General features: G+C 50.7%; 1 protein-coding gene across 2 annotated transcripts in view; it reads left to right on the plus strand.

Annotated features, from left to right (window-relative positions):
• ABTB2 (ankyrin repeat and BTB domain containing 2) overlaps positions 1–23000 on the plus strand; it is a 184837-nt gene that overhangs the window by 123860 nt on the left and 37977 nt on the right. For both annotated transcript variants that reach the window (XM_058305580.2, XM_058305579.2), the window contains exons 2-3: positions 11432–11578; positions 18296–18509. In XM_058305580.2, the coding sequence (XP_058161563.1) occupies positions 11432–11578; positions 18296–18509 (361 nt within the window). The remainder of the gene's footprint in view (positions 1–11431; positions 11579–18295; positions 18510–23000) is intronic.

Here is a 23000-nt window from a genome sequence, read left to right on the forward strand (position 1 = left end):
CTGTCTTCCTCTTTACAGAAAGTGTGCTGACCCCTGGATTCGTGGTGGCACCAAGGATGGGTGCAGGGAGGGCCGTGATCTCCACTAGTCATGCCCATCCCCTCCCCAGGCTACCCACAATAAACCCATAGTCAGGTACAAGTAATGTGCATAAGCTGCCCCTAACCCTGTCCTTATACAAGATTTGGAACGGGCTGTTTGTCTGCTTAGAAGACCCATTCCACCCCTCCAACAGACTGATTCCTAATTCATCTTTTTTTTTTTAAGGAGGAAAGAGGGATTGAACCCAGGACCTTATACATGGGAAGCAGGTGCTCAACCACTGAGCTACACCCACTCCCTTTATTTTATTTCAAAGATTTATTTATTTCTCTCCCTTTCCCCCATTGTCTGCTCTCTTACATCCATATGCTGTGTGTTCTTCTGTGTTGCTTGCATTCTTGGCAGCACCGGGAATCTGTGTCTCTTTTTTGTTGCATAATCTTGCTGCGCCAGCCCTCCATGTGTGCAGCACCCCTCCTGGGCAGGCTGTGCTTTTTTGGCGCAGGGTGTCTCTCCTTGCAGGGCACACTCCTTGCACGTGGAGATCCCCTATGTGGAGACACCCCTCTGTGGCATGGCACTCCTTGCGCGCAGAAGCACTGTGCATGGGCCAGCTCACCACACAGGCCAGGAGGCCCTGGGTTCGAACTCTGGACCTCTTATATGGTAGGCAGACGCTCTATCAGTTGAGCCACGTCTGCTTCCCCACCCATTCCCTTTATTTATCCTTTAGATCTTAGCTGAAATGTCCCTTCCTTCAGGAAGCCTTCCTTCCCTGACCCACCAAGTCCTGATACTCTTAATAGGAACCCTTTCTCTGATTTTCCTTGTGTTGACTTACTGTAAATCTTTTCACACGGTGTTGACTGGACTGGTTGTGTTAAGAGTCCCCAAGACTACCCCTATGTTCACAGATTCTCAGGACTCCACCTATTGTCATACACTTGTGGCTCTGACTTGTTACAGCAAAAGGATACAAAGCAGTCAGTAAAGGAGAAAGGCAGGTCAGGAGAAATCTAGGGGAAACCAAATGCAGGCTTCCAAGAGCCCTTCCCAGGGGAGTCACACAGGACATGCTTAATTACTCCAGCAATAAGTACTGACCACGCATGTGAAATATTGTCTACACCAGGGAAGCTCACCTGAGCCTGGGAGTCCAGGTTTTTAGCACATAGGCACCTCTTGCCTAGCATCCACCAAAATTCCATACTTCCAGAAGGAAAGCAGGTGTCTATCATAAACCACATTTTTGTACAAAGACTCTAGGCACAGTGAGCCACTCTTATCAGGGACTATTGGGACAACTGTCCCAAAATCCAAGATCCCAGGCTCCAACCAAGGGGCCAGCCTTGCAAACAACCTTTCTTTGGGTTTCAGTCTCAGGCCTGCTGTGTGCTTTTCTGCAAACCTCACGAGGGTAGATCTGCCTCCTTCAATGGACCGCACACCCTATGTGGGTAGGGACCTTGTCGTCTTCGCTTTTAGATCCCCAGAGCATAGCTGTTTCTGGCACATATTATAATAGATGATAAGTAGTTGAATATATGGCCCAGCTGTGGTGAATAAAACATGTTTGTTTATAAGCATGGGCCACAGTGGCCTCTAGAAAAACGACAGTGATAGAATGGCCTGTGGGTGATCCCTCACCCTTAATGGTGACCAGAGCTGTAATAGAGCATCTTGATGGCCTTACCCCAAAACCGAGAGCCCTGGGAACCAGTGAGGCCACTCATAAGAATATTCTTGTTTGCTACATGCTTACTATGTGTTGGGCAGTTTGCTAATGTTTATTTACATAATTTCTTTTACTCACCAAACAAGCCTATGAGTTAGGAGCTATTATTATGCCTGTTATACAGATGAGCAAATTGAGGCTCAGAGAAGTTAAGTAACTAGTCCAGGTCTCCAGCTTGTAAGTGGCAAAGCTGGGTCTTGACTCATCTCAGACTCAGTGCTGTTGAATCATCTTGAGAGTCTAATTTAGGTTGAAGCCCTTGGGAATAGGACTCCAAGCCAACTGAAGCAGGTTATGCTTGTTGGATTCTAGTGCAGTTAATTTCTGACTAATGCGCTCATGTTCTATTAATAAATACCTTGGCCAACAGCCCTGGACCTTATTTGCATCTTTTTTTTTTTTTTAAGCCCCCAGAGAGTGACTTCTTTTGTTACGGGTGCTCGGGCTCCTTTTACCCCTTCTTCCTCTCCGTACTGGCACTTGGAGACCTCACCTAGGCCCCTGTGTCCTGCTGGCAGCAGTGCTCCCTGTGCGTGCATTTGTGGGGGCAGCTCAGGAAGCACCCTCCATCTCCATCCCACCCCACCCCACCCCAGAGTTGGCAGGCGAGGCTCCTGTTCCACCAAGGGTGATACTGGCTGTGTGGCCTGAGGATCTTCCCTGATCCCAGCATGTTGCAACCTGCACAGGACATGGTGGGTGCTGGACGTGCAGGCCACAGCACAGCCGCACAGTGAGCATGCAGGCTCAGCGCAGGAGGTGCCCAGCTGGGCCACGTGTCCGCAGGATGGTACAGGAAGTGCCACTGGTGACTGAGTCACCCTGAGTCACTACCACCTGGGCCAGGTGAAGGGACTGGCTCACAGAGGGCCTGATTCTTGGAAAGTGTCAGGCAGGCGAGATCTCACCTCCTGGTCAGCAGGAGAGAACCAGGTCTATGATTTTCTTCCAAAAGGAGTATCTTCCTCCTTATCTTTTTTTTTTTTTTTTAACAACCAGCTTTTCCTTTTTTTTTTTGTCTTTTTTTGCCTCCGTGAATTCACAGTGGATTTTTTAAGTAATGATTTTGTTTTTCACTGAAATGCACATGTTTCGTTATTTAAAAATTTAATCAGTAGGAAAAAAGTATGAAGAATAATGGGAGAAAAATCACCTAAAATTCTACCACCCAGGAATAATCATCTTTTATATTAACTCCAATTCTGGGCTCTCAGGTAACAAAATAAAGTTTCTTTTCTTTAAAAATTGAAGAAAGATAATTTTCTACCATATTTGAAATTTTGAATATTCCTTTGCTCAGAAACATTGTCACCTCCTTTTCCCTCTTAGTACATTCCCCCCACCTCCTTTTCCCTTAGGACAACCATTTTTTTACTAAACAATAAATCATATTCATTGTTTTATTTTTTTTTACTATTTTTCTTTATTAGAGAAGTATGTTTACAGAACAATCATGCATAAAATGCAGGATCCCCATATACCACCGTAATATTAAAGCCTTGCATTGGAATAGAACATCTGTTACAATTGATGATAGCACATGTTTTGTAATTGTAGTACTAACTATAGTCATGGTCTAATCGAGGGTTCACTGTGCAGTATAGTTCCACAGATTTTTATTTTTTACTTATTTTTTACTTATTTTTTGAAAGATACTTCGATTACATAAATGTTACAGAGAATATATAGGGGCATATTCGTTGTTAAAAGTTTAGAAAGCATAGTGTTTGAAGAAGCATGTTTATCCTCTATCATAGAGGGAGCCCCTCACACTGTGGGGGCGGTGTGCTTTGGCTGGGGACGCAGCCTGAATTTTAGAGTGCTCCCTCCTCTCCGTCTCCATTCCTAAGTTCTCCGTGAGTGTGTATGTGTTGATTGTTTTGCCTTTTTACCAAAATAACACAATGTTGTCCTTAACTCACAGGAATTAGTCTGCTCACCCATTGTGGGTCAAGAACAGCATATAACACAGAGCCGTTGCGGCCAGATGGATTTTTCTGGTTTTAAGAAGCGGTAGTTCTAAGACTCTTGCTGCCTGCGTCACTCAGGCTCTCGATGTGTTATATCAATACTTTGGAGAGAGGCCACCCAGGATCTCTTTAAAAGTATCCTAAATAGGATCTTTTTCCACAGGAAAAAGCTCAGTAGTTTCTGCCCCACACTGCCTAATGTTGTGCTTATTGCTAGTTTTTCCAGAGTTCTCCTTTAAGTTTAATTTCCTGAAATTGATCTGGTTGGTTACCCTGGCTTTGTTGTACCCTCTTGGAAAAAGAGGAAATGGCAGTGAACTGACTGCATTTTATTAGATTTTTTTCTTAAAGAAAATTAAACAGTCGATGATCTCTACTAGTTTATCCTTTTATAGACAATAGTTTATCCTCAGCATCTATGACAGAAGTGATAACCTTAATTAAATGAAACGCCACAATGCCTTCCTAGCACAGGTTGCAGGGCAGCTCCCACCACCCTGTTCAGGCAGCCAAGTTTTATGGTGGTTCCTTTCTCCCCTCAAAATCCTCTCACCCTCCTTGGAGAGTTGGATGAGGTCAGAGATGCTGCCAGCTAGAGGGGAAGAGACCCCCACTCCACCTCCCCGCAGGCCACAGGCCGCCAAGGATTCCAAAGAGAGACTGATTCCAGCCCAATATTCCGAGTGGGGTTTGCTTTTTACCACCCTTTTTAAAGAGAATTGGGGGTGCTGCCACTGAGGCATATTATACTTTAGCGCCTTTGATCTCGCCTTGCCTTCTCTGGCCCCTGGCTCAGTGGGCAGTCATAAATGTCCATTATTATTTTACTGCCCAATGGGGAGTTCCTGGCCCCTGAGTCTGACTTACCAGACAACCACTTTTTTTAAAAAAATATTTATTTTCCTCCCCTTCTCCTCCCCGCCCCCCACCCCAGTTGTCTGTTTTCTGTGTCTATTCGCTGCGTGTTCTGTGTCCGCTTTTGTTGTTGTCACCGGCACAGGAATCTGTGTCTCTTTTTGTTGCATCATCTTGCTGTGTCAGTTCTCCATGTGTGCGGCACCATTCCTGGGCAGGCTGCACTTTCTTTCATGCTGGGCGGCTCTCCTTATGGGGCACACTCCTTGCTTGTGGGGCTCCCCTACACGGGGGACACCCCTGCGTGGCAGGGCACTCCTTGCGCGCATCAGCACTGCTCATGGGCCAGCTCCACACGGGTCAAGGAGGCCCGGGGTTTGAACCATGGACCTCCCATGTGGTAGACGGACGCCCTAACCACTGGGCCAAGTCCGTTTCCCAACAACCACTTTTAACTGGTGGTTTTCTGATAACTCAGAGTGAGGTGTTAACCAGAGCTGATCATTACTTGCTTTTAATTTCCTGACCTTAACAAAGAAAGGGGAAAGTACAGTGCTGACCGGAGTGGGGCGTGGTGAAGACAGTGTCCTGTCCCTGGGTTTGAATGGGGAGAGCCTGGTGTACGTCTCCCTGAGTCTCAACCACAGCTCCCATGTGAGCCCCAGTGCGTGTGGTGTTTACAGGTGTAGACTCGAGGCAGACAGTCTGGGAGTGAATCCTATCTCTGCCGTGTTCTAGCTTTTTGTGACCTTAGGCCAGTGGCCCGGCCTGTTTAAGCCTCAGTGTCCATCTGGTTGAATGGTGCTGATCTTAGCAACCCCTGCTAGGGTCTTTGGGGTGGGTTCAAATGCACAGTAACCCAGTCCCTGGCCCATCCCCATCGCTTACCAGCCATGGTTAAAACCTGCTTCTCAAACCCAATTTAGATGCCCCCACAACACACACACACATACATACATCTCTCCCTGACCCTCAACAGTTTCCCTTCAGCTGAACTCTTGGGCTTCCAAGTATAGTGTGTTCTATCTTGAGATGGAGTCTGTCCAAGAATTAGATGAGCTTTTGATTGCTCTTTTTTTTTTTAAGATTTTTTTTTTATTTCTCTCCCCTTACCCCCCAACCCCCCCACACCCCCCCATTGTCTGCTCTCTGTGTCCATTTGCTGGGTGTTCTTTGTCCACTTCTGTTGTTGTCAGCGGCATGGGAATCTGTGTTTCTTTCTGTTGCGTCATCTTGTTGTGTCAGCTCTCCGTGTGTGTGGCACCATTCCTGGGCAGGCTGCACTTTCTTTCACACTGGGCGGCAATCCTTACCAGGGTGCACTCCTTGCGCATGGGGATCCCCTATGTGGGGACACCCCTGCATGGCAAGGCACTCCTTGCGCGCATCAGCACTGCACACGAGCCAGCTCCACATGGGTTAAGGAGGCCTGGGGTTTGAACCACGGACCTCCCATGTGGTAGACGGACGCCCTAACCACTGGGCCAAGTCTGCTTCCCTTGATTACTCTTGATGAATCATTTTCACATGGATGATTGGCACCTAATCAGTCAACAAATTTCATTCCACTTCCAGATATTTCCTCTTGTTTCCTTCATCTTTTTCCTCCGTATACTCCCACCCCCAACCTTTGTGGACTTAGAATGAGAAATACTATTTAATAAAGGTTTTTGTTTGTGTTTTTAAGAATCTTCTGTCTTTAGACCCCCAACTGGGGTCTCTCTGAAAAAAATTCATGCTTCAACTTTTCAGCACTTTGTTCTAGTATGACTAATGTACAACAAATGGGCAGTAAAAGTACTGTATATAAAATTTGAGATCAGAGAAGGGAAACACTTTTAAAAAATAAAAGGGGTTGGATTATGTGGACTATTTGGAAACTGTTCAGTGGGGTAATATAATTTTTATTTTCAGAAGCTTATGGATTGAACCCCACCCAAACTTCCAGCTCCTAAGAAAACTGGCACAGGACACTCTGCCAAGTTTCCTTGCAGGGGCAGTAAAACAGTAATCCTCTACATCCTGGTTTTAATTTCAAAGAAACTGGGCATGGTTCTCTGTCATCTTTGCAAGTGACCATCCCTGAGGCTTGCTGCTAGTGGGTCCATTGGGGGCATTGGTGGGGCAAGGGGGAGAGGGGTGGAGGGCACTGCATACATGCTCGCTCACGGACCCAGGCCCACAGGAGTCATTCTGCCCCGGAAAGAACGTTTACAGGTCTGAGGAGAGCCCTGTTAATGGGCTGTCAAATTTAGAGGACAGTTATGTTACAGACTTCATAGCTTCTTGATGAACGGTCAAAAAAGCTGAACTGTTAAACTATCCCATTTTTCGCAAAAAGAAGATCTTTATATTTACAATTTTATGGGGGTTGGTGGAGAGGATTGCTGTAGCTGTGAGGAAACCATAGGAAATAGTAATAGCAAGATCTGTTCCACTGTGGACAACTCAGAAGTTAAGTGGTGGAATGAAAAGAAGAAAAAAGTTTTGGGGGTACATTTCAGGGATAGAACATACATGGGGGCAGTGAGAGCCTGGAATCCCAGGCCTGAAGAGGCCTTGAAAAGCCTTGGATCGGCCCCCGTATTTTACAGAGACCAGTGAAATCCCCATCAGTTTGGCCTTTGGACTATGCCCTGCTTCTGAAAGCCTTTCCTCTGGCCAGCCCCGTGTGCCGCCCTCCCACTTCTGGCACGGTGCTTTCCTGGAGGAGCCTGCGCCTCTGCAAGCTGGCACTCCTGCGTGGCAACGTCAGTGTGAAGGCAGAGTTCCCGACTTCCAAATCCTGGGTTTACCGTCCGACTCAATGGTGCCCTCTCTGGTCACAGGTGGGAACTACCCAGGAGAGGAAATGTTGCTTCCCCCTGGTCTAAAGTTGAGCCACTGACCAGCCCCCAGAGCGCAGCCTAGAGGGAGGAGGCTCAGGTGTGCCTAGGCTTCTTGACTCTTTCCTACTTAATGATTTCCTGGGAGGTACTGGGAATTTTTTCAGTTTACTGCTGAATTGTCTTCCTCCCCAAATTTTGGAGAAGGAAAGAAAAATATCTATTCTTAGTTGTGGAAAGGAGTGAGAACTTTTTCATGAGGGCAGCGTGTAACCATTGAAGAGTATTAAGAATAATGTGATGGATTAGCAGTGGATTGGCGGGGGGGGGCATGTGACTGGAGGCAGGAGATGACAGAGACTGTTGCTGTACCCAGTGAGGTACACCGGTGGCCTGAGCTGGGGTCATGGCAGTGACAGATTTTTTTTAGAAATTTAGGCAATAAAAGCCCCTAGGCAGCTGATGGCACTTGGGGAAGGGGGGAAAGAGTTAAGGATGACTCAGGGCTTGCCTTGGACAACTAGGTGGACATGGACAGTGGAGGAGGAGGGGCTTTGGGAATGAGTTGAAGAGTTCTGAGACTCGAGGACTGGGTAGGAGTGAGAAAAGTTGAGCTGTGGAAGATCGTGGTTCTGCGTATAGACTGAGAAATGTCGAGGCTTCCCGTACAGGCAGAGCACATTCAAGTGGAGCGTTGTTTGAACAACACGCTCCTGCTCCTGCTTCCTACTCAGTCATTCGTTTCAGTGATGCCTCTAGGTTCCCTCTGTAACTTGAGTTCATTCGGGATCAGTTTTGGGTGTCTGTTAACTCATAAAGGGAAACACCGCAGCACACTTTCTCTTCCATCATGACTGAAATAAACATTCTGAAGGATTTTACTAAATGGAAAAAATTAAAAGATGCCCTCTTCTTTGCTTTTTTTTTTTTTTTTTTAAGAAATCCCCTGTTCCAGAATGACCTTACCCTGAGCCCATATCATGAACTGAGAGTTTGTGTAGAGGAAAAGAAGGCATGAAGGTGTTGAGAATTTAAAGCAAATATTTTCCCTCTCCAGGAAGAACTGCTCAGGAACAGGTTCATCTGGGAGAGGGAAGAATTTAGGACTGACATAAAGGAGGCTTAATTCTTAAGGCACAGATTTGGAAGACAAGCTGTGGAATTGCATTCTGGGAAGAGCAGAGAGAATGAGAAATTTGGCCTTTGGTCTGTAGAATTTATCCAAGGCCTCCTGGGATCTTGGCAGGAGGTGCCTGGAGACCCATTAAAAGGAAAGTCATATTTCCTCCAGTTTTTGAATTTCCTCCTGTCAAATTCCCTCCTGTCACAGACAGAGCTTCTCTTTGCTCAACTATCTAGGTGCTACTTAACTCTCTAGAGGACAAGGTAGCCAAAGTTAGAACATTTCATTTCAGGAGCTTGAGAATCAAGAGATTGAAATTCTAGCCCTCAATTTCTTACTCTTAGGCAAGGCACTTAACTTTCCTGGGCCTTGGTTTTCTCTGTTAAATGGGTGAGAACCGTACCTCATGGAGCCTAGGGGTTAAATGTGATAATGCACAAAGTTGTTATCACAGTCCCTGGGACACAGTAAGCCCTCAATAAAAGTCACCTGCTGCTATTGGTGTCATGACTGCCCTACCTGCCTTGCTGGAAGAATGCATTACTCGATGTGAAAAGTCTGTAAAAAGGAAAAGGTCCTATGGAAAAGCTGTGATGCTCTCAATTACTATTATTAATAATAGTCTTGTAATTACTTTTGCCATAGTATTTAAGTGAAAGCCCCTTTGGGTGGGAAAATGGGAACTATTAGTAAGGGAACTGCCAGCTCCTATTACTAAAGCCATTGACATAATATTTCTCTCTGGGAATCCTTCGACAAATCAGCCGAATTTCCGATTCCCTTGCCTAAGCACTGTAAATCTGATCCATATGTCTCCAGTGTGGTTTCTGTAGATGAATAATGGAGAAAAGAAGAGGAGCCGGGCGTGCGCTGGGACTCTGGGGCTGTCTGGTCTGTCTGTGGATTTTAGCTTGCAGCTGGGTGGTTTATTTTCCTTGTTAGAACCAGCTCTTCCTAATGTGTTTTGTTACTCAGCTGTCAGGGAGGGTTTCTGCTTTGGGGGACACAGGGAACCCAATCATGCCCTCCACCTCCTCCCGCGGAAACAGCTTTAAGGAAGTGCTTTGATGCACTGGCTGCATCAAAGTCAGTGCCGGATGTGCTGGGAGGGGCAGCTGCCACCCGGAGGGGCAGAGGGAGGTTGGGGTGGGGGCAGAGCGCAGGGAAGCAGCGTGGAGGAGGGCAGGGGGCCTGGGTCATGGGAAGGGCAGGCTGGCAGGGCACTACTGACTGCCGGCTGAGCCTGCTCGGTGGCGCTGCCAGCGCCCGGGCAGGGGGAGGACTGCCATGCCACGTGTGTCTGCAGGGCTCAGCGTGGGTGAGACAGGCAGTGGTGATAGGGCAGTGTTGCCACAGGCACAGGCACAGGCACCAGCGAGGTCTTCCTCGGGTGAGCGTTGGTGGCACGTTAGCTGACTCCGGTTCCTGAGGGGTTGGGTACGTGTACACGTTCTGGAGCCATTCGGACCCTGTTCCAGTCCTAGCTCAGCCACTTACCTTGAGCAAGTTATTCAAACTCTCTGCATGTCAGTCCCCCAGTATCAGTAGGGATAGCAGTGCCCACCTCATAGGGTTGTGGAAAGAGTAAACAAGATAACATAAATAAAGCCTGCATTCCGGGCACACAGTAAACTGACACTCAGCAGAGAGCACTGACTAAGCCCGGCACTGGTCCGAGCATTCCCACCTAACAGCTCAGCTAATCATCACAGCAGCCTTACGTGCTGGGTACTTTTGTTCTAACACATTAGGAAACTGAGGCATGTAGTGGTTAATTAACTTACCTGTGGTCATACCATTGGTTAAGAGCCAGATTTCAAACCCCAGCCTTCTGGCTCTGCTGTCTTGTCCTCCGCTGCCCCACCTGTCATCACCATTAACTCACTCGTGTTCAGAATTGGGAATTCCAACCCAGATTCGGCCACATCCCAGGGTCTCTCCAGTTTTTTTTCCAAGGAATTGTAAGAGATTTTCCTCCAAACACGGTTGATTAAATTCCTATGGGAATTTTTCTTTAATTAAAAAAAAAACAAGCCGGGACAAAGTAGATTCATCAAAGAAACAACAGTTACCAAAAGCTAGGAGTCCCTATTCTAGGTTCTGATTGTAACTAAAATACCCATGGCCACATGCTTTTAAGAACCAACATGTAATTTTAAACCAGTCTGATTTTGCTTTTCTGGTGCTTTCTAAGAAACCACCGAGCAAGTTGGAGAAGTTCATAAGCTGTGACCCTCTGGGAGTGGTGCGGATAGTTCTGCTCCTCTGCTGCTGCAGTGTTAATGAAAAACACTAATTGGACTTGGCCAGAGGCTGGGACACACCCCTTCCTGGAGCGAAGAAGGCGGCATCCCTTCCTCTCTGGCTTGAAGGAGGAAAGGGAGCAGCACGGGGGAGTGCGAGGCCTCAGGGTGGCCCTGCTCTGGGGGCTGGCCGGGTGGGCACTCCCGCCCCACTCAGCCATCCTCAGCGCCCCATCCCCTGTACTCCAAAACCAGGTCTCTGTCACCCCAGAACCCTGGGCATAGTCCCCTGTACCTGGGCCAAGTCAGGCATTCTGTAAATGTAAGTCAAATGAAGGCATAAGTGAGCAAATGGACGGATGAGTTCTTGTATGGCCCGCGCTGAGCAGCTCCCGGAAAGGCTGGTCACCGTTCGCTTAAACCCACAGCCACACCCGGGCCACTCCTCCTTCTGGACCCCAGAGCACCACGCACAGTGAAAAGTCCAGTGTGCTGGAGGCTCAACGGGATTTGCCTGTTGACCCCTGCTGTCCCAGGAGATGGGGTCACCCCTGAGACCTGCCCGCAGTGGGCTGTGACGGGGAGTGGATGCTCTTCTCGTTTCCTGGGGTGACCTGCCTGCCTCTTCTCCCCCACAGGTGTCCTTTCCCTCCCGGCGTACTTCAGCCCCTACAACGGCGGCGACCTGGGCCAGGACGAGCAGGCCAACGCCTACGCCCAGCTGGAGCTCCGGACCCTGGAGCAGTCCCTCCTGGCCACCTGTGTGGGGAGCATCTCAGAGCTGAGTGAGTGTGGAATCCGCGGGCAGCGGGACAGTGGCGCGAGCTGCTCAGGGGCAGGCAGGGAGCGCCCGCCTTCTGCGCTCCTCCTCCACGCTTCTTGCCCTCCCCGAGGGCTCCGTCCTTCTGGGCTAGGGATTGCAGACTGGTGGACCCCACGCATATTTGGTTGGGCCAGCCTGTTAACTTAATCACATGCGGGTTCGGATTTCTGAGTTCTCTTGAAAAATCAGATGCTCTAGCAGCATTGTACCCCGTGCCCACCTAAGTGGACAGTGGGCATTCCCGACGTTGCCATGGCCCTTGTTACCGTCTCACTGGCCCCTTTCATTCATTCGATTTACCTGCCTGGCTCAGAAGCTCTGAATTCACAGATGTCTGGGCCAAGTCAGGAAACCAACCCTGAAACCTCAATATAGAAAAAGGAAAAAGCAGAACTACTGTGACTGAAAGGGTGTGGTTGAGTGAGTCCAGTCCTCGGGCTGCCCCTGCAACGCTGCCCCTGCAACGCTGCTCCTGCAGTGCTGCCCAGTGCTGCCCAGCCCCTGCAGGGGGCGTCACGGCACGTCGGGGCTCTAGGGAGCACAGGTGACCCTTTGGTCTATGTCTTTCTTTCCTCTCCCCTCCCCCCCAGTTGTCTGCTCTCCGTCCATTTGCTGTGTGTTCTTCTGTGACCGCTTATATCCTTATCAGTGGCACCTGGAATCTGTGTCTCTTTTTGCATCATCTTGCTGCATCAGCTCTCTGTGTGTGCAGCGCCACTCCTGGGCAGACTGCGCTTTCTTTTGTGATGGGCGGCTCTCCTTACGGGGCGCACTCCTTGCACGTGGGGCTCCCCTACGCGGGGGCACCCCTGCATGGCAGGGCACTCCTTGCGCACATCAGCTCTGTGCATGGGCCAGCTCCACACGGGTCAAGGATGTCCTGGGTTTGAACCTTGGGTCTCCCCTGTGGTAGGCGGATGCCCTAACCACTGGGCCAAGTCCGCTTCCCTTGGTCTATGTCTTTACACTTGACAGCTGTTTCAAAATAGCGTTAGGAGACATGAACCCCTGCATCCCTCGTGTCTCCTTTTTGTTACCCCTCATTATCTGAGTAATCAGACCACACTCTGCCCGCTTAGTTCTCCTTCACTCTGTCATGGGGCCACCCCATGGAGGACAGGGGCATGTACCAGGGTTGTCGCCCACAGCATGGAGATGGAGTTTCACTCTGCTCCAGCCTTTCCCATTTATCACTTCTTTGGGCTTTCTGGCCCCTGAACGATCAATAGTCATCCTTTCTGTTTCTTCAGGACACAGCTTCCTCCCCGCCTCCATCCTTCCTCCCCCTCCCCAGGATGGGAAATGAAGGTGCCAAGTTCAAGGTCACAGAACAGATTCATAACAGGCCTGGGAGAGAAATGAGACTCCAGCTTTCTGTCTCCTGGTGGCATCTCAGTAGGCAAGGCTGGTGTGTGGCCACCTGGGCCATCTGCCCCTCGGAAGGGCCCTGCTGGAAGTGGGCTCGACCTCCTCCGGCACCTATCTTCTGGACAGTGGACTGACTCGGGCTGTGCACAGTCTGTGCTTTGGTGAACTCTCCTCCCCTGAGAACAGGGAGGGACACACTTAGAACTCTCAGTCCACTGGAGAGCACCTTGGTTTAATTTTTCTTTTAACATTAACCGAGCACTTCCTGTGTGCAAGGTACCACGTGAACCCCCTTATTCACATTATCTCCTTTACTCCTGACGAAAACTCCCTGGTGCGGGAACAGCGGCTTAAGAGAAGAGCAGTGATTTCCCCCGTCATGTGGCTAATAAGGATGGGAGCAGGCACTCGCTGCCTCGCAGGCCTGGCTTCAGCGGCCAGACTCTTAACTGCTTTGTGCCGAGGGCTTCCTAGATGGGGCCGGCGGTCCAGCCCCCGGCCTCTCGGGGCAGGTGAGGTCGAGCCCTAGCCCTTTCTCCGGGCGGCCTCCACGCTGTGGCAGGCAGGCAGGAGGGGAGCCGCACTCAGCACGAAGGGCTCGTCATCATTCTGTGCTTACCACTCAGCCCGGGGAGCAAGTCGTATCGGTTCTACCTTGTCTATGTGTCGAGCCGGGGACCTTGTACATGGGAAGTAGGTGCTCAGCCACTTGAGCTGCACCTGCTCCCCATCTACCTTCCAAGACTCCAGGATTTCAGCCGGCCCCTTTACCACCTGCACTGCTACCAACTCAGTCCCAGCCTGGGCCTCTTCAAACATAAGTCAGGTCAGTCCAGTCCTCTGTGCCTCAGCCCTCACCCCCAGTCAACTCACCCGGTAAAATCCAAAATCCTCACCGGAGCCAAAGGTCCCACACGTGGCCTGGCCTCCTCACCTGCTACTCTTGTTGACCACCGACCGCATCCCTCCCCCTTTGGGCAGGGCCTCTGCACCAGCTCTTCCCTCTGCCTGGGACATTGTCCCCAGATACCCCAATAAATTGGTCCTTTACTCTCTTTAAGTCTCTGCCCACATGGCACCTTCCCTGAGCTCTCGGCATACCTGGGCACCCACCCTTATTGCTCTATCTTCTTATAGCTTTGGTTTTATTCAAAGCTCTCATCACCAGTTCACGTTTATTATATATTGCCAGAAGTTTATTCTCTGACTAGAAAGTCCGCTTCATGAGAATAGAGACTATTACCTGTTTTGGCCACTGCTGTCTCCCCAGTGCTACCACAGCACCTGGCATTTAGAACCGTTCCTGATGCAGTGCATGTGTGTGTGTGTGAAGGGATGAGTTCTATCCCACCCAGTGCTTGTCTACTAAAATTCACGTAGGACTGGCTGCACCCTGGCCCGGCCACTCCTTGGGCAAGGGGAGCTGCATCCCTATAGCATCTTTTCATGGATATTACAACAAGCCAGGTCACCCCAGCTTCCTCCCTCTGAAACCAGGATTTTGCTAACTCACTATGAAGGAGGGAGGACACAGGTGTAGGCAGAGATTGCAGTTTTTCTTTTTAAGACTAAGGCACTTAACAAGGCTAGTGATACCTGGCACTGAGCTCTTGGTATCTAAACATTCACCCTGGCTTTTCTGGGCATTAACTCCCTGCACCTCGCCAAGTCCAGCCTGCCAGGTAGGTTAAGAGGTTTCGTTCTTGTATCAGGTCCAGCTGTGCAGAGAGCTTGAGTACTTGAGTTCTCTCCACCTGTGAAAATTTAAAAGGGAGAGAATAAGAAATAAACAAAAAAAATCTCTTTTTTAAAGGCAACCAGATATTACAGGCCTCATTTTGAGGACAGAGCTATGCTTCAGAGCTGCTTGATGTTTTTATTTGATAGCTCATAATGAGGTTTGGAAAGACCAGAATGAAACCTGCAGCACCTCTAATCAAGTCTCCCATAGTTGACAAGGAGTGAGGGCTTGTTTTCCATACCTGGTGGGTGTCTGAGTTTCAGATTGAACTTTCATCCCAGTTTAGGCTCAGCTGATTGGTAAATACAAGGAAATTTCAGAAGAAGCTCCTATTGGAAACCACGAGCTCATTACAGCATCAATCAGTGCTTTTCAAAGTAGCCATGGTGGAGGAACAGGGGCCCCTCTACCCCCCATCCCCCCTCCCCCACACACACACTGTTGCAGACTGAAACTTTTATAAAACACAAGAAAAATGAATTTCTAGGAAAACGAAATAAACATTCAAAATACAAGTCCATGTTTTATTATTAGATATCTGTCAACTTCCCATTAAGGTTTTTTTCAAGCTCACTCTCAATTTTTGAACCTAACTTTTGAACCAGTAAGAAACTGTTTGCGGATCCCACTAAGTAGCAGTGGTGCAGTCATCAAGAACATAGTTTGGGAAATGGGGGCCCACATCCTGACTGATCCACTTCCTAGTTGTACAACTGGAACAAATCACTTAAATTCTGTGAACCTGTTTCCTCATCTATAAAGGAAATACTTCCCTTACAGGGTGATTGTCAGATGTACAGAGCTTTTATTTATTTATTTTTTATTCCCCCCCCCCAGGTGTCTGCTCTGTGTCCATTCGCTGTGTTCTTCTGTGACCACTTCTATCCTTATCAGCGGCACAGAGCTTTTATTGTAGGTCTCTTTTTTTTCCTCTCTGATGGACCATAGAAAATATAAGGTGGCAGAGGGGGAATCACCCGGCTGATTTCTTCTACAGTAAACACGGGTTGCAGAGCAGGGTCACCTTTTAGATGCTGGTCCGGGTTGTCCAGAGGCCTGTGTCTGTCTCTCGGGTCTCAGGAGGGCCTGGAGCCGAGAGGCCTGGGTCCTCTTCTCCAGCTGCCTTCTGCTGCCTTCGAGGTTTCTCTGAACCTTGTTCTTGTTTCCTGGGGTCTCTCTTCCTGGGCTCCCTTAGTTAGTTAAGAAACCCTTCGGTGGCACTTCCATTGTTTTCTTTATTTTTCTCACCTGCTTTCTGGCTACAATTGTGCTGCCAAAGGGTTCTGCACCAATAACAATTAAACAATAATAAAAGTACTTAACGATAATAAGATCTACCTTGTCAAGACTTTGAAATGATGTTTCAACAAGATTTCTCTTTGATGCTGTCATATGCCATCTGCTTCTCCTCCTTGTCCTGCATCCAGCCAAGAGTTGGGACATTGAGACCTGGAGCCAGGTTCAGCTTACTGGGGCTGACTTAGCTGAACAGCCCGCTGCTGGGAGATGGGTAGGCCTCGTGGTTATTAATGCCAGTTTCTACCACCCTGGAGCCAAGAGGGCAGGGCTGGGATGGGCATTTCCGGGCTCAGACTCCTCCTTGCCTGGGAAATGCGGGGCAGTGCCTGACTGCTGCAGAGGCCCTGGAAGAAAGAGCACAGGCGTGTCTGCAGGGCTGAAGGGGAGGAAAAGTACACTGATGAGTGTTCTCTGTGCCTTGACTGGCACTCTGTGCCGAGAACTCTTCCTATTTCTTTGAATTCTTAAAGCCTGTAGGGAAGACACTATTGTCTCCATTTTATATATGAGGATACAGAGGCTCAGATGAGGAACTTCACATCAGGGCAGAAGTCTCAGAGCCGAGGTTTGAGGCCAGACACATCTGACTCTGAAATCCATGCTCTTATTTTACCTGACTGGACGTTAGGCTCCCCGAGGAGCCTTTACAAAGTACAGATGCCTGGATGCTGCCCCGGGTGAATTAAATCAGAGCCTGGGAATGAGAGCCAGGTCTCAGCAATTCACTGCCTCAGCCCTCCTGGCCCAGGGGTAACTGAGCTACAACTGCACAGAGAGGCAGAGAGGCCCTGGGGCCAGGCTGGCCGTGGAGGGGGACGAGGAAGACCCTTTCCTAGAGGGGAACTCCAATTCCAGGTTGCCATTTGTCGCTGCTTTGAAGCCAAACACAGTCGCCATGGCTCTGGGGGGGAGAATGTGCAGCTACTGGGCTTAAGTCCAGCTCCACTAGAGATTGTATTTTAAATGGAAATAAATACATAAAGCTATTTATTCACTCATTTGCCAAGTGTTTGCTGAGCACCTGTTAGGCAGCGGACGCTGTGCAGGCTGCTGGGGGCACAATGGAATGGAGCCTGCAGGCCAGTTCTAGACTCACAGAAGCCGCAGCAAGGAGGCTAACTGAATAAATGAACTGGTTCTGGCATACACTTAGTGACTTCACTGGACAACCTAAAGCAATGCCCTTTTCTCCCACCTTGGGTTTAGCTGTGTCTCAAGGCTCCCTGTGGAAATGATGGCTATCTGTAAGGAATGCACAAGGTGGGGGGGGGGGTTGTTGAGGGTGGCCCAAGGGGGCACCCCCTGTGTTCTCAGGCCTCAGGAGGGGGGAAGGCACCACTTTTCAAGAGCGGAGGTGCCTGCAGGTGCCTGTGGCGGTTTCAGCCCATCCTTTCTCAGCATTGTGGCCTCGCACAATGATGGGATGTTTCCTGTCTGGGGCTGATAGAATATTGAAAAGACTTGACTGGAGCAGAAGCACAGTACAGGATATGGGAACCTGAGGACCCCCACAGGCTGCGGGGTGGGGGCGGGGCGGTAGCTTGGGTCTCTGAAGCTCACGGTCTTTGGAGTCCAGCAGGCTTGGTTTCAAAACTTAGCTCTACCAATCACTAGCCCCGTGACCTTGGCTACTGAGCTCAACCTGCATCCATGCTGGACCCCTGAGCCCAGGGCAGGGTCTTAGCTTCAGCCAATGCTTGTTTACCAGGTGAGTCTCGATTTCTTCATCTATAAAATGGGGATAATACTTGACCCCTAATATTGGAGGATCAAACTAAATATATTTCTAAGGAATTGAGTATGTGGCCCATAGTGAGCACTCAGTAGGTGGTGGCCAAAGGGACAGAACATAGTGGCGCCTTCTCTTCTGAAGTACCGGGTGCTTTGCACACAAAACAGCACAGGGGAGACTTGCCACAGAGCCAGGTGCTGGTTGCTAGAGGTTGGGAGTAGAGGCAGAGAGAGATTCCCTTAGTGAAGGAGCTGGGGAGAGGCCTGTGGGTTGGTGGAAAGAGATGTTGAAAAAGAAACCACATTAGCATAAGTTCTGGAGGAGATGCCTTGCCAAGTGTTTAATTCAGCTGTTAAGTCGAGACTGGAAATGAAAGGGAAAGTAAATTGCGATTGTATATCTAGGTGACAGTTTCAACCTCCGCCTGTTGGCTCAGGGGTAAACAATAATTATACATGAAGGGAGCTGTTTCTCTTCCGCTGCAAACATCCTTGGAAGACATTTTCTTTGTTTCCCTCCCTCCCTGTCTGCCCTCCCAGGTGACCTGGTCTCCAGGGCCATGCACCACATGCAGGGGCGCCACCCGCTGTGTCCCGGCGCCAGCCCTGCCCGCCAGGTCCGCCAGCTGCCGCAGCCCATCACCTGGTCCCCCGACGCCCTCCACACGCTCTACTACTTCCTGCGCTGTCCACAGATGGAGTCCATGGAGAACCCCAACCTGGACCCTCCGAGAATGACCCTGAACAATGAACGGTAGGCATCTCCCACGGGCCAAGCACCTGGGGGGCTGCGGTCCTGGATGTGTGCTGACGGACGGACGGGCTGGCTGACAGAAGACTCATGGAGAGAAAGAGCCCAGCACCTGAACACGAGCAGCCTACATGCCGGCAGAGAGGTGGCATGGGCTGGCATGGGCCGAGGCCCAGCTGGACGGAGGCCCGGGGTGTGGGCTTCGGGTGCCGTCCGGGGCTGCCGGCCTGAGCTCTCTAGCTGGGGCGCTCTGAGTGTTCGTTTGCCCCTTAGAAAACGAGGTATTCCTTCCTACCTGGGAAGGCGGTGGTGAGAGCCGAGTGAGCTAGTGCTCTGAGAAAAAGCACATAGGACAGTGGCTGAGGGGTGTGGTAGCCGTCACCTCTTTCAATGACGCTGGCGTCACTGTTGTGTCATCGTGAGGGGTCCTCAGCGTTTTTGCCCCATCCAGTCATTTTACAGGCAAGGACATTGTGGCGGGCTCTTTCTTAGCCAGCGGGCTGGTAGTCGAGCTGCCCCGGAATCCAGGCCCTCCCCGGGCCTCATCCTCTCTCCATAGAGTCTCAGCCCTTTCTTAGCTGAGGGGCAGGGCCACCAAGAACGGATGTACAGGTTGTGCACCCCATGAGGGACGTGGTAAGGGGCACGAGCGGGGCTGGGTTGCTCACCACGTTGTCTGTGCATGGGGCATGTCAGCCCGGGGGCCTTGTTTTCCTACTCGGGGAGCCCTCTTTTTAAAAGTCCGCTCGTCCTCAGAATGCTTTTTCATAGTCTGCCCAGAGGGCCACATGTGCTGCATGAGTCTCTCCGGGAGGCCACCGCATGTCCCCCAGAGGCAGGGTCCCTCTGCGGGCCCCAGAGCTGGTGCCCAAGGGTTCAGGGAGGGGAGAGACTCGGCCTCGTTAGGAAGCCTGGTGTCTGCGCGTTTCAGCACCCGACAGATGAGGAAGTAGAGGTACGGAGACCTTCAGTAACCTGCCAGGGTCACACGGGCCGTGCTCGTGACCACCGTTGCCTCAGTTGTTAAGAGAGTCGGAAGGCGTTAGTGGCCCCGCCCACACGCGGTCGATTCCCAGCAAATGTTTCCATTGCTGTCCGTACAGCTGGATCATTGTTGTTTCGTCATTATTTTCATTTCTCTGGGAGATGGAAGTGAACGCAGGGCTGGGGTGGGTTGCCCTGGGCCTGACCTGGAGCCGAGCCGGCGGTGGGCCAGGCCCCGGTGTCCTGGGGGAAGCGTGCAGCAGGGAGGGGGCCTGAGAGCAGGCCCTGAGCCCCCGGGGTCTCTGCTTTGTCTCTAATTGATGTGGCTGCAGGAGTTGGCTGGGAAGGAGGAAGGGCAAGGAAAGCCTCTGGGGCGGAGGAGGCCGGCCTGCTGTGTGCTAAGGCCTCCAGGAGCATGGGGCGGCCAGCGCTGGGCTGCTTGGCCCTCTGGCTGTGCTCGTGGCCCCTAGCTGTGGGGTGGGCAGGGCAGGGGCCCCCCCTTCTGCTGGCGCCAGGCGGGAGTAGCTTTGTTCTCTGGATTTCCTCCTGGAAGGATTCACAACCCCTGATACTCAGCATCAGGATTTCTTTATATCCTGAGTTATTTGTTTGTCTAGGGTTGTAACAACTGAGTTTGAATGGTAACATACACGCGTGTATGTATTTAAATATCTGAATAAAAACCATGCTGTGGCACAGAGAAACATATAGCAAAGGTGTTTTCCACAAATCATTTCAACGGGGTGTTAAACACATGGGAAATTGGAACCGTTGTTAGAACAAACCTTTTCAAAAAAGGCAGTAAAAGGAGGACACCCACAAAACCCCTGGGCAAGCAGCCAGGCCCCCTCCCCTCGATGGCCTGGGAGAGCCTGGCCAGCCTTACAGGGTCGGGGGAGGAGGTGGACAGACAGACGGACTGAATGCATATAGTGTCCCTGCAGCTGGGCTGGGCCCCACGTGCTCTCGAGGCACCCCGGCCCTCTGGTCCTCGTCCAAGCTCTGGGGGAAACCCTCTCCTTGTGCAAAGAGGTAGCTGGAATTCCTGGGGCTCTAGCATGACAGAGCTTTGCTCTCATGAGTTTGGGGACGTCTCTCTCCCCCTCCCCCCACCCTGTCTCTTTTCCTCATTCCCGTGAAGCTCCTCCCTCTATCCCACCTCAGAATCGTTGGGGACTGAGTCCACCCGGCTAGAATTGAATAGAGCCTCTTATTCCAGGTGGGACGTTGGGTGCCTGGGCCCAGAGGTCCTCCTTTTGGGGGCTTGATGGCTGGCTGGGCCTGTTTGGGATGCAGTGGCGTCTTCGCTGTCCAGCACGCATGGGTTGAGTAGCTCTGTTTGGCAGCATGGGTGCCGCTCAAGTCTCTGCTCAGCTGATGTGCATGCATATATACTGCTTTGAAGAAACCTCCCTGATTCCTTCTGATCAGGGTTTGCATGTGACCACATCCACGCTGATGACGGGAGAGGATATGCATTCATCCCTTTCCCATGAAGCTCACTGTGACGTGACGTGCCCAGCTGAGCCGCCTGCTCCTTCAGTACTATTTAGTGTGGCCTTAATGGCTCTCCTTAAGGACCTTCCTCCCCAGAACTTCCTGTTCTTGGTTTCAGAGAGGAGGTGGGAGTTGGTTGGGAGGAAGGGAGTCACAGAAATAGCAAGAGCTTGTGGTGGCAAGTGGGGCCTTCCATCCTCTGCCTACAGTAGCCTGGCAGCACCACCGAGAAAGGCACAGGCTTTGGAGGAGACCTGGGTTCAGACTCCAGAATCCCACCTAGGGACCCAGTGCATGCCCCATTGCCCTCCACACCTCAGACTCCTTGCCTGGAAAGTGGGGCTAAATAACTCCAGTGGGCAGGGTTCCTCTTGAGGGTGAAATGAGACAACATATGGAGAAGGCATTTTGCCTCCCTGTATTTGTTTTTCTCCTGTCCCACAATAAGTCAGCAAGGATGGTATTATCACCTCCAGTTTACAGATGAGGACATGAGGCCATAAGTCACTCCATGGTCAGTGGTGGGCTAGATTTGAACCAGGTCTCTCTGACTTCAAAGCCCTTGGCTTTTACTGTGCCAGGCTATGGCTTTCCCAACTAGCTGCTGAGACCTGGTTCTGAAGCTCTAAGAAAACCTGGGTGGGCCCTGGCCTTTGGGCCACTGCAGCCCCACCTGCCTCTTCTCTCCTGGGTACCTCCCTCATCAGCCTGGAAAAGCGGGGCAGCAGGAACCTCCCTACCCTTCCAAGCTGCCTTTTTCACAGACAGCAGCTCTGTGTCACAGGCACAAGTGGGTATGAGGCAGGGTCTAAAACTCAGGATTAGTCACAGCTGCTGCCCTGCAGATTTGTCATCACTGACACCAAGCCCAGAAAGTGAAAGAGCTTTCGTCAGGGATCCAAGGTTGCCAAGGGAGATGGTGGCGTCTCCCTGCCCAGAGGTCTGGAGAGAATGGACAACCATTTGGCTAACTGTGGCCCCTGCCAGTCATGCCTGGAGACAGAGGGTGGAATAGCGGGAATAGCACCCCAGATGGAAGATACCTCCTTGGTCATCATCCCCCAGGTGCTTTCTGGAGAAGTGGGGAGAAAGGCTGTACAACATACCGGAAGGCAGGGGATCGGCCAGCTCACCAACCAAACTGTTGGAAGCAAACATCATGCAGCAGAAAAGATGGAGTGAGACAGACGTGGTTAATGGTGCTTGGTAGCCAGGAAGGAGGTGAACCAATTCTCTGCACCAGAGCCTCAGGTGCTGGAGGGTTTTGAGTTCCCCAGGTACCATTCCAGAGTATACCCACCATCGTCATCTTTAGCCTCTGCCATACCCTGAGGAGTGGCTAGGTAGGAAGACTGGGAATGGCTATGGGCCACCTATCCCCAAACCAGTCCTTTTGGCCTCTTGCGTCCTGCATGGTGCCCTTCATGGAGGAAAGCAGACCTGAGATGTTTGGGGCCTGCTCATACTCAGGCTGCTAAGCCAGGAGGAAGTGGGCGGCCTACCCAGAGTCCAGCTTGGGATGGAGCTGAGAAATGGCTGGTGTCATAATGATTTGTTAGCTGCTCAGAAAGGCCCTAACTGGGGAGTGAATTGCTATTTAAAGACCCACATTTGAGATCTAGCTTGCCACTCTGATTTTAGAACCTGCAGTCAGTCACTTAACCTCTCCAAGGCCCAGAGACTGTGGACAACTGACATTGAGTCCCTGCAGGCACCTGGGAAGTGTGAGGGTCTGACATGCCTGCTATCTTTGAACTGTACCTGGGCCCCAGCAAGTGCTATATAAGTATTAGCTATTATATCATTGGTGGTGGTGGTGGTTGTTGTTAGACAGAGGAAACAGCATATGCAGTGACCATGTGGCAAGAGGGAACATGGTACCCAGGAGAGACAGGAAGGAGCCAGGGAAGGGGAACAAGGAAAGCACGTACAGAAGGAAGCTGGAGAGGACAGAGCTTGTGGCCTAGAAGGTCCTGTCCCAGTAGTCCAGCTTGGTGGCTTTGTGGTTGGCTG

Source organism: Dasypus novemcinctus, chromosome 10, assembly GCF_030445035.2.
Source record: "Dasypus novemcinctus isolate mDasNov1 chromosome 10, mDasNov1.1.hap2, whole genome shotgun sequence".
Taxonomy (NCBI): domain Eukaryota; kingdom Metazoa; phylum Chordata; class Mammalia; order Cingulata; family Dasypodidae; genus Dasypus; species Dasypus novemcinctus.